Source organism: Talpa occidentalis, unplaced genomic scaffold (assembly GCF_014898055.3).
Source record: "Talpa occidentalis isolate TD23 unplaced genomic scaffold, MPIMG_talOcc4v2.1 talOcc4.9, whole genome shotgun sequence".
In the NCBI taxonomy this organism is placed as follows: Eukaryota; Metazoa; Chordata; class Mammalia; order Eulipotyphla; family Talpidae; genus Talpa; species Talpa occidentalis.
This window is the reverse complement of record NW_023605305.1, coordinates 35,037,670-35,050,159: the sequence shown is the minus strand read 5'-3', so window position 1 is coordinate 35,050,159 and position 12,490 is coordinate 35,037,670. Positions and strand designations below refer to the sequence as shown.

The 12,490-nt window shown below is 36.9% G+C and overlaps 1 protein-coding gene across 6 annotated transcripts in view; it reads right to left on the bottom strand.

The window, feature by feature from the left end:
- FBXW11 (F-box and WD repeat domain containing 11) overlaps nucleotides 1–12,490 on the bottom strand; it is a 124,502-nt gene that overhangs the window by 72,910 nt on the left and 39,102 nt on the right. For 3 of the 6 annotated variants that reach the window (XM_037500156.2, XM_037500157.2, XM_054691298.1), the window contains exon 2: nucleotides 8,123–8,224. The exons of the other annotated variants lie outside the window; for them this stretch is intronic. In XM_037500156.2, coding sequence (XP_037356053.1) covers nucleotides 8,123–8,224 — 102 coding nt within the window. The remainder of the gene's footprint in view (nucleotides 1–8,122; nucleotides 8,225–12,490) is intronic. 6 annotated transcript variants of the gene reach the window in all.

Below are 12,490 nucleotides of genomic sequence, written 5' to 3'. Positions count from 1 at the left end.
GGAAGAGACTTTTTAAAATGGCCTGAATTCCATTTAGTCTTTCCATAGCCTCAAGTTATCTGTTTTAGAAATTATAAATTAAAATTGTTAATAAAGCAAGGTGTCATCAGGTCAGGGGTGGGAAAAGCACAAGGGACTACAGTGATGGTGCATGGGTGAATTGGTGGTGAGAATTTCACGGGAAATCATACATTGTACAAAAATGAAGGATGATGTAATAAAAAATAAATAAATAAATGAAATGCTGAAAATGGTAAAAATAAATAAACAGTGGTGTCATGCTATTTTTCCTATAGCAGAGGCTCTATTCCACAGGGCTGAGTACTACTAACCTGTGCCAGGCATTGTGCTATTATTAGAACTTTCTCCAAACTATGAATTTACTTGCTGATTTTCTGCAGCTTCAAATTCTTAGATCACCACCCTTGCTGTTCTCAGAAAATATGACATGAAAAATCATTTAAAAAAATTTCAAATCATAGTTAAGAGCAGAGGAAAAAAACACTCCTAGGAAAATGTTAAGATGAATGGTTCTGTTTGGCACTGAACTTTCAAAGCCTATCAACATTAACAAGATACTTCGAAACTACGATTCAATGTAAAAAACAGCCTGATAAACGCAGACTTCAGAGACTGGTGACTGATGATACTTGGGAAGCAAAGAAAATCCTGAAAGAGAATTCTGTGACTGGAATGAGTGAATACAAGGAATTGTAATATCCACATGATTTCAAATCCATGAAAAAAGGCTAAACTAATAAATAGTATACAGAAAGCAGATTGGCCATTTAGAATGAATGTGAATGCCTCACTCAAGGCACATGCCAAAATAAATTAGAGAAACTGAAAAATTTAAAGGCAAAACATAAAGACATAAACAGAAAGAGTAAAGACTGACTACCAGAAGAGTTAAAAACTTCTTTCAAAACTTTGTTTAAAACAAAACAAAACAAAACTTTGTTCAAGGCAAAAAGTATTACAAACAAAGCTGAAAGGCAAATGCCAACCTGGGAGAAGTATTTGCTATAAAAGACAGAGGTACTGTATTTAATATATAAGAAGAGTTCCTACAAATCAGATAAAAAAAAAAAAAAGACCAATCTAAAATTGGAGAAAAGGTATGAAGAAATACCTCAAGAAACAACAGAAATGACTCTCCATTTCTTGCTAGTGTGGAAGGTCATCCTTGATGAGGAGAATAACTACCATGGAGCATTCAATGCATCCCTGATGGGATGCATTGAAGGCACATGCAGATTTCTACAGAAATGATGATTCAATGAAAGATTTTGAGGAGATGAGGAGGTTGGTATCTTTTAGAGTGCAAAGTGATCTTGAAACATAAAGGATTTATTTGATTTGAGTGCCAGGGAAGTTTACACTGACTTGTGTTCCTAAACTATGAAACAGGAATATATGGGGTAAAGGATACTTTCTCTTGATAAATAAACAATTAAACACTGTGAAGAGAAAAAAACAATAGAAATGACCAATAAATAAATGAACATATTTATCTCCTCACTAGCAAGCAAATAAATGTATTACAGTGATAACATTTGTACATTTCTTCCATCAAAATAGTAAAGAAATAAAAAATTAAAATATTCAATGATATCTAGGCCATACAAAGAGGGAAACTTTCAGCCATTGCTTTTTTTTTTTTTTTTAAGATTTATTTATTTATACAAGAACCTGGGTACAGGCCAGATGCGCAGGAGGGTGAGAGGATTCACCAGAGACAGAGCGGGGAACAGAACAGGCAGACTGACAAAATTTAAACAACTCTAGTAAACCTTAAACACCTTAAATGATATCCAGAGCTGATAACAATAGTTAGATTATAAAAGGGTCCACCTTCCATGAAAACAATCTAGCACTGCCCAGTTTGTGATAAATCACTGAGCTGTAATATACGATTTCGGCACTTTTCTGTATGCATGTTGTAATTGAAAAAAAAAAAACAAAAACCTCTCCTTTCTACTCTTCCCATCCCAAATCTATGCATGACAAACATCATTAATGAAAGAGACTTGCAAACCTGGGGGAAAGTCTGATGTAAAGTTAAGTAAATAAAGGAAGAACAGGAAACTGCAATGTGGTTTTTCTAAAGTGAGTCCATTTTCCCTTTTCAAAAAAAAAAATTAGGGGGGAATTCCTGTCATTGTAGGGTTACATATCCTTATGAACAACAACAACAAAAAAACGTGCAATGGTAAACAACAAACTGCTAATATTTGTGGAAGGAGAGGGGAGGGAGACTTAAAGGGAGAAATTATGAAACTTTCTAGTGCATAGATAACTTAATACAACCTGCTATTCTTTGAAGCAACTATAATTCTAGGAATTTATTTTACAGACATATTTGTGCAACCTAAAGCTTACATGTTGAATGAAATTAGCAGTGCTATGATACCAAAAAAAAAAAGCCTAAATAAAGTTCCTTCATAGAAGGAAGTATTATATGAAAAAAAAAGATAAAGCCATATGATGGAGTAGTCATAAAGGGTTTCATATACTGATATAGAAAGATTACCATACATCTGCATTATTAATTGGAAAAAGTTATTAACTGAAAAATGTTATGTATAGTATGGTTCTATTTGTATTTTTTTTAAGCCTTTGTCTAAAAGGAAAGGGAACCTCTAAGTGACAGCTTGGTGAGACCGTGATTTGAAAGAAACTTCATTTATCTTCTATAACCTTGAGTGCCAACTGTATTATTTTTAATTCTTTGAACCTTGATTAAATGTTTTAAATGCTGACATAAAACAGTGATTCGTCACTTAGGTTTGTTTTAAAATGCCACAGGAAAAAAACAAGTTGGAAAAGGAGAAAGTTGAACTAAGAATAGCATAACTTTGAAAATTATTCAAGTTTGGGTTGAATGGGTCTCATATTTTGGGGCATGGATGGAAATTTCCATAGGATTTTTCACATAAAATCTCAGAGAGCCCTGGCATATCAAACAGATAATTCCAGGTGAGGCAGAAGTAGGAGGGGGCATTATACTAGCCACTCCTTAACCCCCGAGGGACTCTAAAGTCAAATCTGTGTTCCAGGGGACATTTGAAATACCATGCTGATTCATGTCACCTCCATAATAAGACAGAGCCTACATAATTTGATGGATCCCTCCTTGCCCAAAAGGCAGGAGGAAGACAAAATGCTTAAGTTCCAACAAATGTTCCCTCGGGGTAGAGATTTTTTTTTTTTTTTTGTGAATTCTATTTTGTAAATTTTCTTATAAAAGAGAAAAATATATTTGTTTAAGTTCACAAAATATTAAACTCTACCATTGAACAATCCCAAAAGTTACTCCAAGTCTTCACATTATTAACCCGAAAGCACAAAAGGATAATCAACAGGAAACGATACATCCCCAAAGCTCATTGGGAACGAGAGGTGGGACAGCCATGTCTGACCTAAGAAGGCAGGCTGTGAACAAAAGTAGAACACCAGACTACAGGGGCCACATCACATGCAGTCTTTTATCTCATCCTCACACTGCCTGGGAATCTAAGACTATAAGACTGAATTCCCTCTCCCTGAACAGGGAACAAGGAATAAGAAATGAAAGAAATTGACTCTTCTCAACAACAGGCAATCAGTAAGAGGCAACTGTTATCTTCTTCTGCTTTACAAAACCCTGTAGGTAGACAAGACAATATCTCCTTTGTTTTTAAGATTTTTATTTATTTATGCATACAAGAACTGGGGTACAGGCCAGAGGTGCAGGGCGGAGGTGGGGGTGCGGGGCAGGGTGAGAGGATTCACCAGAGACAGAGTGAGGAACAGAACAGGCAGATCGATGGAAATACACTGCTGAGGGGAGCAGCAGGGGAGCCGGGAGAGGTCTGCTGCACCATGTGAGTCGCTCCCTGGCCAGGGATTGAACTGTGCTGCACTGGCTGCGGGTAGCTTCATAAGTTGCGTCTTAACCCCTTGTGCCACTAGGGAGGCCCTATCTCCATTTTTAAGGATTAAGGAACTCCAGTTTTAAGGATTAAGAAAGCAAAGTAACTTGCCTAGTATTACAGAGCTACTAAGCAACTGGCACAAAACTAGAACTGAAATTTATATGCTCCAGAGCCAGGATTCTTTCTATGAAGCTATCTCACTTCTCCAAAAACTACCCTCTGTGTAGGAAGCTCTGATAAGTTTTGACTGCAGTGTTCTCAAACCACTACAGCTCACTGCACATATTCAAAGTAAGAAAAGAAACAAGAAAGGCAGCTGTCAAGAAGTTGTATGAATTACTGTCCAGTATATATCTACACTGGAGTAGGCAAAGACACTAATATTTGATTCACATGGTCCTCACTGTCATTCCAAATAATCAGTCCTACCCTGAAAAAAGCTAATTGATAACACTCTCCTTAGCTGAAAGCTCGCAAATGGCATTCCCAAGAAAACTTGCTAGTCCACTACAGCAAATCCCTGCATTCTAGGTGTGTCAACCTGAAACTTTAAACACTAAAAATAAAATGGAATCTGTTTCAACCTAAAAATGAGTTGCCAAGTTGCTGTCACAACAGCGTGGTGACTAGAACTGGCTTTGCAATTATCCAATCCAGGCTCATAACCCAACTCTGCCAATGAAATAAATGTGTAACCTTAGGCAAGCCAATTCAACTCTGTAACTTCATTTACAGAAAAGGCCATGATAATGTCTCCATAAAGGAGAAATGAGATGACTTACAGCCCAATACACAGAAAGGAGGAAAATAAATGACACTATTATTAACATTGGCATTACTCTGTGCCATAGAGGTCTTAGAGTCCTGCAAATACTCTACAAGGTCTGAACTCCTGATAATCTCATATAACAATCAACTTGTTGAATCTGGATATCTGAAACAACTGAAATATTGACTTAATTCAGCGTGGTGTAAATACATCCAGATATTCCAGTTCAACAATTCTTAAAAACTGTTAAAGGTTAGTCCTCATTTAAACTGGTTCACATTTTTTTAAAAATACAAAGATGTTTGGCTAAAAATACATAGACATCTCCGGATTTAATTACAAACACAAACACACACACACACACACACACACACACACACACACACTCTTCATTTGTGATTCAGTCTGAATTTTCGTTCCCAGGTCTGCTTACTACAGTGGGCTTCTAGTGAGCAGGGAATAAGTCTGTTGTTCGCCTTTATATGCCCAGCACTAGTATAGGTCCTGGCATATACCAACTGCCCAGCAAATATTCACAGAATTTAATCTGGAGAAAAGTCATTCAGGAGCCTCAAGAGAGCTCATTCTAGAAAAGGGAATAAAATCCCCCCCCCAATAAATATTTGGCAATTTTTCTTTTTTTATTTTTAGTACACAAGCTACTCACCAGATATCACTAGTAAAGTCTTCACAAACAAAAGATGGAAAACTCTAGCAATAGTAGCATTCCAATACAGAGCAAAGAAAACCAGTTTTGTAGTCAGGTGAACCTGGAGTTAAAATGTAGCTCCATAAGTTTATGGATATGTAAATATTAACTTGTGTCCAATCACAAGTATCACCTCTGAGGCCCAGTTTCCACAGCTGACAAATAGGGATAATAATACCTAATCACAAACCTAATACATGAGAAGCACCAATTACAGTTGGTAATTTTCATTTTTTGACAAATTTACTCAGGTAAATGAATGACATATTTAAGCCTTTGTTAACCCTTTTGCCTTTTCACAGACAGCAGAAACTAGAAGGGCTGCAGGATGACTACCTTTTCTCCTGCTTTTCAGAAGGAACACTAACTCAGTCAAATAGGCTAATTGGGCAAAGTTGCAACTGTTAAAGGGCTCACTGTGATAATTTTAAGGAGACTCAAGCAACCTCCTGAGCCAAAGCCAAGTCAACCAGGCTCTGCCCTCTTCAGGTAGTGCATTCCTTTTCCTCTGGAGCGGGTTCTAAATGGGCTTGCTGAGAGCAGTACAATACCAACCAAGAGTCATCTCGGTGATAAACCCCAAAGATGTAGCAGAGAAATAATGGACATTCTTTAAAAGTCTAAACCCAAAATAAGTCACTAAATTTTAGCATTATTTGGAGACTGGAGATAGAAGAGTAGGAAGACTGGAGATAAAATAGTATGTAAAACTAATGAGGAAAGAGGAAGGTCTAGTCTTCCAGGTTCATTAATACATGTTTACTTTCCATTCACAAATGGAACAAAACAGTAATGATTCCAACCAGCTGAGTACATATTTCATTTTCTGTGCTGCAAACTCTCATTTATATATTACAGAAAATAAAAGCCTCACAAGTAAACAAAATTCCCTGTACACCTCCAAAGACAATATTTGTTCCATTCACATTTCAGTGAATATCATTCAACATTTCACCTTATTTCATTCAAGGTCCAACCAAAGCAAAGTTTACATTTTTTTCTCTCAAATGTCACATGAGAGATGAATGAAAGAACTTTTAACACATCTAGCTTTTCATTTTCAGTAAGGGAGAAATCCATGTTTCCTCCCACTCAGGCCATCTCCAGAGAATTCATTAACACCATTACTAAAACATAGTGAATGATGCCTTACAACAGTGATTTACTTCAAAATGAGAGCAATAAAAGAATCTGCACTCCCAGACCTCGTTAACAACTACAATTCTTCCCCTACTAACATTTCTGGAAAAATAGTTGGATCAGGCCACTAAAAACCACCTGTAATATTTAAGTAAGCATTTTCAGAAAACAGAGACAAAGATGTACACTATTACTATAATGCAACATGCATTATTTAGTACCAAGGAGATTACATACAATAATGTCTTTTCAAGAGCATTTTTTGTTAAGTTACATTACATGCAAGGAAGCTGCTTTCCCAAAGATAAATTATATGAAACACTGCAGCCTCACTGAAACGTCGAACCCCTGAACTCTTAAAGCTGTGACCCACCCTTTTATAGATTCTAAGACAACAGGATCTCTCATATTGAATTCACTCTCAAATTAATTGCTAGTCAGGTTCCAGTACTGTTTTCTAAAGAAAGCAATTTGAATCAATAACCTCACCAATGGTACTCAGAATGCTTGCCAATAAGTAAAAGAAATGCACAGTCCCAATATGAGGGAAATTTTCCTCCTTCCTGGCTCCCCAGCTCCATTAAAACTATAAACATGAATAGAAAGATAACCTTGAGAACAGTAAAGTCACCTAGGCCATCAAAAATATCTAACTCATTTCTGACTGTATAGTGTTTTCCTACAACAGGGCAGCCTCAACAGGATGCCAGGAATTTAATACCATGTTTTAAAGATACATCAAACTGTCTGAGCTATGCAGCAATGAGAGCTGAATACTGCAAACCATACTTAATTAAATACATGCTTTCTCCAAGCACAGCTTCCCCAATAAAGCCACTAGCTTTTTTTCTGCCTTGGCTCACAGAGTCCACCCCAACAAGCGAGGTCAGTCCAGCTGCACTCCTACTAAAAGTTTTTTGTTCCTGAGCATCTCCTCCCCATCCCCATCCCCCACCAAAAGTTTCACTTTTATCTGTGGAATTCTCTGCCAGCCTCAGCCTGGAAAACTAGGTTGACGGACCCTGAGGACAGGTGTCAGATCTGGCCTCTGGAGGTGGCCCAAACTGACAGTTATTGGCAGCATAAAGCTGTGATCTTTAGAAACTTCAATTTGAGGCTTTACACCATTAATGATTCCCTTTCCATTCCTTTTTGAAGGAGGAAGAGAAAGCAAGCCAAAAGGATGACTTTCAAAATAGAAAAATCACCACTTTAATTATGAAACCCTCCCAACTCAACAAAGAACTGTTAAAAGTAGCCAAATGGAAAATGTCAGGGTTTTTTTGGGTTCATGCACAACTATTAAACATAAGAATCACAACTTCAAGGTGGGAGGGGTGGGGAGGGAATAAAAAGCAGGAGCAGAAAAAGAGGAGCGGAACAGGGCCCAGCCGAAGACCCATTTGCTCAGAAGGGCCCCTCTCTTGGACTAACAACTCCATGTGGGGCACCCAGGCTGGAGGAAAGCAGAGGGTTACACAGAACATTTAGCAGACTTAACATTGGATTAAACACACTACTGCAAGTTTCAACAATGTTCAAGGCATACGTAAAAAACACATTTACAACAAGAAAGAAGAGAGGCACCTGGAGACATCTGACACTGGGCATGCTCTGCAGGCAACTCAGTGCGCACATGCTCTCTACCAGGTTGGCGCAGCCTAGCCACAAAGACCTTGGCACAGAACACTGCAGGATGACAAAAAGGAAGGAAGAGAAGAAGCAGTTAGAGGCCGCAACAAATCACTCCTTCACACAGGCAACTTGAATGTTAGTTGGGCAGGGGATGCACCCTTGGAGTCTGAAGGTCAGGGCAGGTGGTCCTAGACAATTCACTGAAACCTTGGGAGAGGGCCCCACTTTCTGTGCTACAGAGAGGTTTCTGCTGCCAGATACTAATTCTTTGGGGTAAAGGGAACAGAATCAAGAGGGGGAGAGAGAATGTTTAAATGAAAACCCACTAAAGGGAATTGTGAAAGTCTGAGTGTAAAACAAGATTAGTGGTGAGACTGTGACTATAAACTTCAGAAAAGTAACAGTTCCTGGTCTACGTCATAGAATTATAACTGCCACAGTTGCTGAAGAACCTACCATGTGCCAGGCACTTTAAATCTTTAAACGGGTTCTCTAACTCCCACACCATGGTGTAAGGAAACTGATTCAGAGGTTAAGTCATTTGCACAAGGACACACAGTAAAGGAGGGGAGAGCCAGAATTTCAAACATTAGTTGGTCTGCTATTAAAACCCACATTCATTCCACAAGACTATATGATGCCTCTATTGTCAAAACTTGGATCATTCAAATTTTATCCTGTGGGTAGAGGTCTGCACTTCCCTAAAGTGAAAATGCAGGAGACCTAGAGGCAGTGAGGCAAAAGGAACGTGCAAGATGAGTGATAGACTGATAGATACAAGCAATAAAATGGCTAGTTAATAACACATTGGTTTTTCAGTGTCATCCACATCTCTGCCTTCCAAAAACAAAACTGAAAAAATGTCATGATAATACATTTTGGATTGTTTACAAAGTTCATTTGACATGAAGAATTAAAAGCTTATTTCATTTACCCATTCCCATTCTCTTTTAAAGGCTTGATGATTTTAAGGGAATTAAGAAAAAATACATAAATGAATATATGCATTATGGCTATACTTAATAAGCATTTGTTTATGGTATGCAATAAATACTTTTTTGGACCTAAAATCAATTAATTTACTTTGGCAAAATCAATAATCATGCAAAAAACCAGAAGGTAGGGGCTTGGGTTCAACCAAAATACTCCATAAATCTCAAACCCAACACCATAAAGTTGTTTATCCTAACCATAAGTAGGATGCTCAAACATCCTCATTTTCCTGGGACAGTCTAAATTTATACTTTCTGTCCCAGTTTAACTTTAACTCTCAAAAGCCTTGTGGTTTGGTAAGATTCTATGGTCACCCCTGCCATAATACAAACAAAAACAGCTCTGCCTGAAATCAAACAAACCTAGTTTCCTACATTTAGCCTACAGTGTAACTAGAAGTTGCCATCATTTAGAAAAGGTATTTGAAAGAATACAAAATCAGAGGAAGCAAATGGCATAAAAAATTAAACAGCTTTTTGGTAACAATGAAAACGCCATACATTTCCAATGTGTGCCTTTATTCCAAAGCTTACCACAGTCATACAGAAGTGTATCACTGGTTATTCCAAGCATGCATATTTTGTCACCCCAACACTTTTAGAGTGCCACAAAAGATGCTGAAAAATGTTTACATAATATACTGAAAATATTTGCCATTGATCAAGCTCTTGTTACATGCTAGACATCTAGTCTACAAAGTAAACCTCACGAGAGTTTGTGTAAGACAGTTACTCCATTTTACAAAGGAGAAAATCAAGGACCAGGAAGGACAGCTAAAAAAGAAATTTGCCAACATGCAAGAAAACAAGAACTAACTGATGGCAGAATTAGGACTAGAAGTTAATCCTGTCTGACTCTAAGCAAATAAATTTTCTTTGCACTAACAAATAAAATGCTCTTTATATGGAGCAAATGCTTGTTAAAATAACTATATTGAAGTCTATCAGAAGTAGAGGGGTAGAGAAAAGGCCCACATATTACATTACACATATTTCTTAGTTTAAACAAACTCCCAAAACACTCAACAGTTCAATTAAGCTTCTTTTTTGGAGTCTTTGTAGTTATCTAAATTACAGAGTAGCTCAAATCTGAGAACAGAGTTTAAGGATTATACCTGTATTCAGTAAGTCATACCAAATTAACACTAAAGCACACCTGCAAATCAATTTTCATTTATTCAGTAAATATAACCAGGTCCCCTCTGTAAAGTTTAATGTGTATTTGCCTGAAAGGGTAACTATTAAGGCATGAGGTACCATAGCCTCATCAAATACTGCTGTGAACTTAAGATCTAAAACTAAAAAAAAAAGTTTCACATTTAATAAATCAAAGAATCAACTATTCACCTAGAAGCCTCACCTTCCACTCCTGATCTGAAAAGTGAAAAAACTGAAGTCCAGAAAAGAAACATAATGAATTTTTAAAGGTTTCTCAATCATCTAATGATTTGAGCAACACAAAAATATGGAAAACATAAAATTTCCTGATAATTTAATTTAAAAAATGTACCATTTTGTTACAAGTGTATTCACTTGATATTGAACTTGCATATTCAGGGAAAAATTTTAAAGGGCCCTTTGAGGATCCAATTTCCATGAGTTTATAATATCCATGGAAGATACTGTGGGGTATAGACAATTACATCTATATATACAAAAGTAAACAGCACTACTTTCACACTCAATTACCTTGAAACTAAGTGACAGTGCTAAAAAAAAAAAAAAAAAATGCTTTGCTCAGCAGGAAAAAAAAAATGCCACAGTAAGACAGTCATCCTTTCCTAAGGAAGTCTGAACCTGCTGGTCCAAACAAGATTCCTCTCAAGTCTAATGGACCAAAAGGACATTGATTAATTTGAAAATAAGCAAAAATAAGTTCACCATTTATCAACTCAAGAGCATTAAAATGCAGGTAGGGCCACAGCAGAAATGGATTCGTGAAGTTTCTAATTTTAAATTTAGGAATCTGGTTGGAAATCCATGTAGACTAATGTCGAATAAGGACTATTCATTATTCTTTAACTGAATAATGTAAAAATGTCTTCATATTAGCTATATTCATAATGTACACTACTGTCTTTTTCTTTTTGTTTAAGCCAACAGTGGGCTGCTATCTTTAAACTTCTGTAACACTATCTCATTGTTTAAGTAAGTCTGAAGAACTTCCCTGATACCATGGCTATTTACCAATTTTGACAAATACTTATTGACATGTTCATTATGCTAACAACAATAGAAACTAAGCCTCTTTCCTCTAGAGACTTCAGCCTCAAGCTCAAGAGAAACCCAAAGGGATCACAATGGGGCTACTTAAGAGAGGTCTTTCAGGGGTAGAAAACCCTAAGAACTGTTTGTTATATTTCATATGCAGCATTCTGATTTAAGATTGTTCTAATCTGAAAGAATAGGAAATCATTCATATGGGTTTCTAATATTAAAAACAAATGTCCAATTCAACTATTATATTTTTCAATTCCTATAGCCAAAGAAAATAACATTAGCCAAAGAAACTGATAGTTTTGTTAATTCTGTCACATACACTGCATAATCAGAAAACTCAGGACCCTCATGCTGAGCAACACTATAAATCAGTAAAGGCAAGAAGAACAGCTATTGGCATTTTTCAAAAGCAAAGTTATTAAAAGAGGTAGCAGAGAAATGTCCTAGGCTCTCTTCCTATTGCCATAGGAACCACAAATTAAAAGGGAAAAGTGGTTGCAGGCACCTTGTCTTCTGATTGGCTGGCTTGAAGAAGAACTCACAAAAGCTAACCTTGGTCTGCTTCTAGATGGAGTTGGTTTGAATATCCTGCCCTGATTCCTTCTCAAAGAAGCAATTCTTTTAAAATACCAAAGAGGTATTTTATGTTAATCATCACTAATGTCACTCTGATTTAGAAATCTGCCTTATTATAGGTTTCTAAAAATCCCCCATAGTTTTTTCTCTAAACCACTTCCCAAAAAATCATTACCAGCCCCTTCTAACTCCTATCATCAACATGTTTGAGATAACCAAGTTGAGTGGCTTAAATACTACTCCATTCAACAACAACCAAAAAAAAACAACTTGTATCTGCAGACAGAAAAGCAATTAACATTCTCTCTCCTCCATAGGAGGGAATCTTGAGAATGTGCAATTAATACACACACACACATGCACACACACACAGAGACAACCAATTTCAGAATGTGCAGTTAATACACACACACACAACCAACTTGAGAATGTGCAGTTAATACACACACACACAGACAACCAACCCAAAGGAGGAGGATGCCTGAACTAAGTCGTAAAGGATATGCAGGCGGCAGCCAGGGGGAAAAAAGAA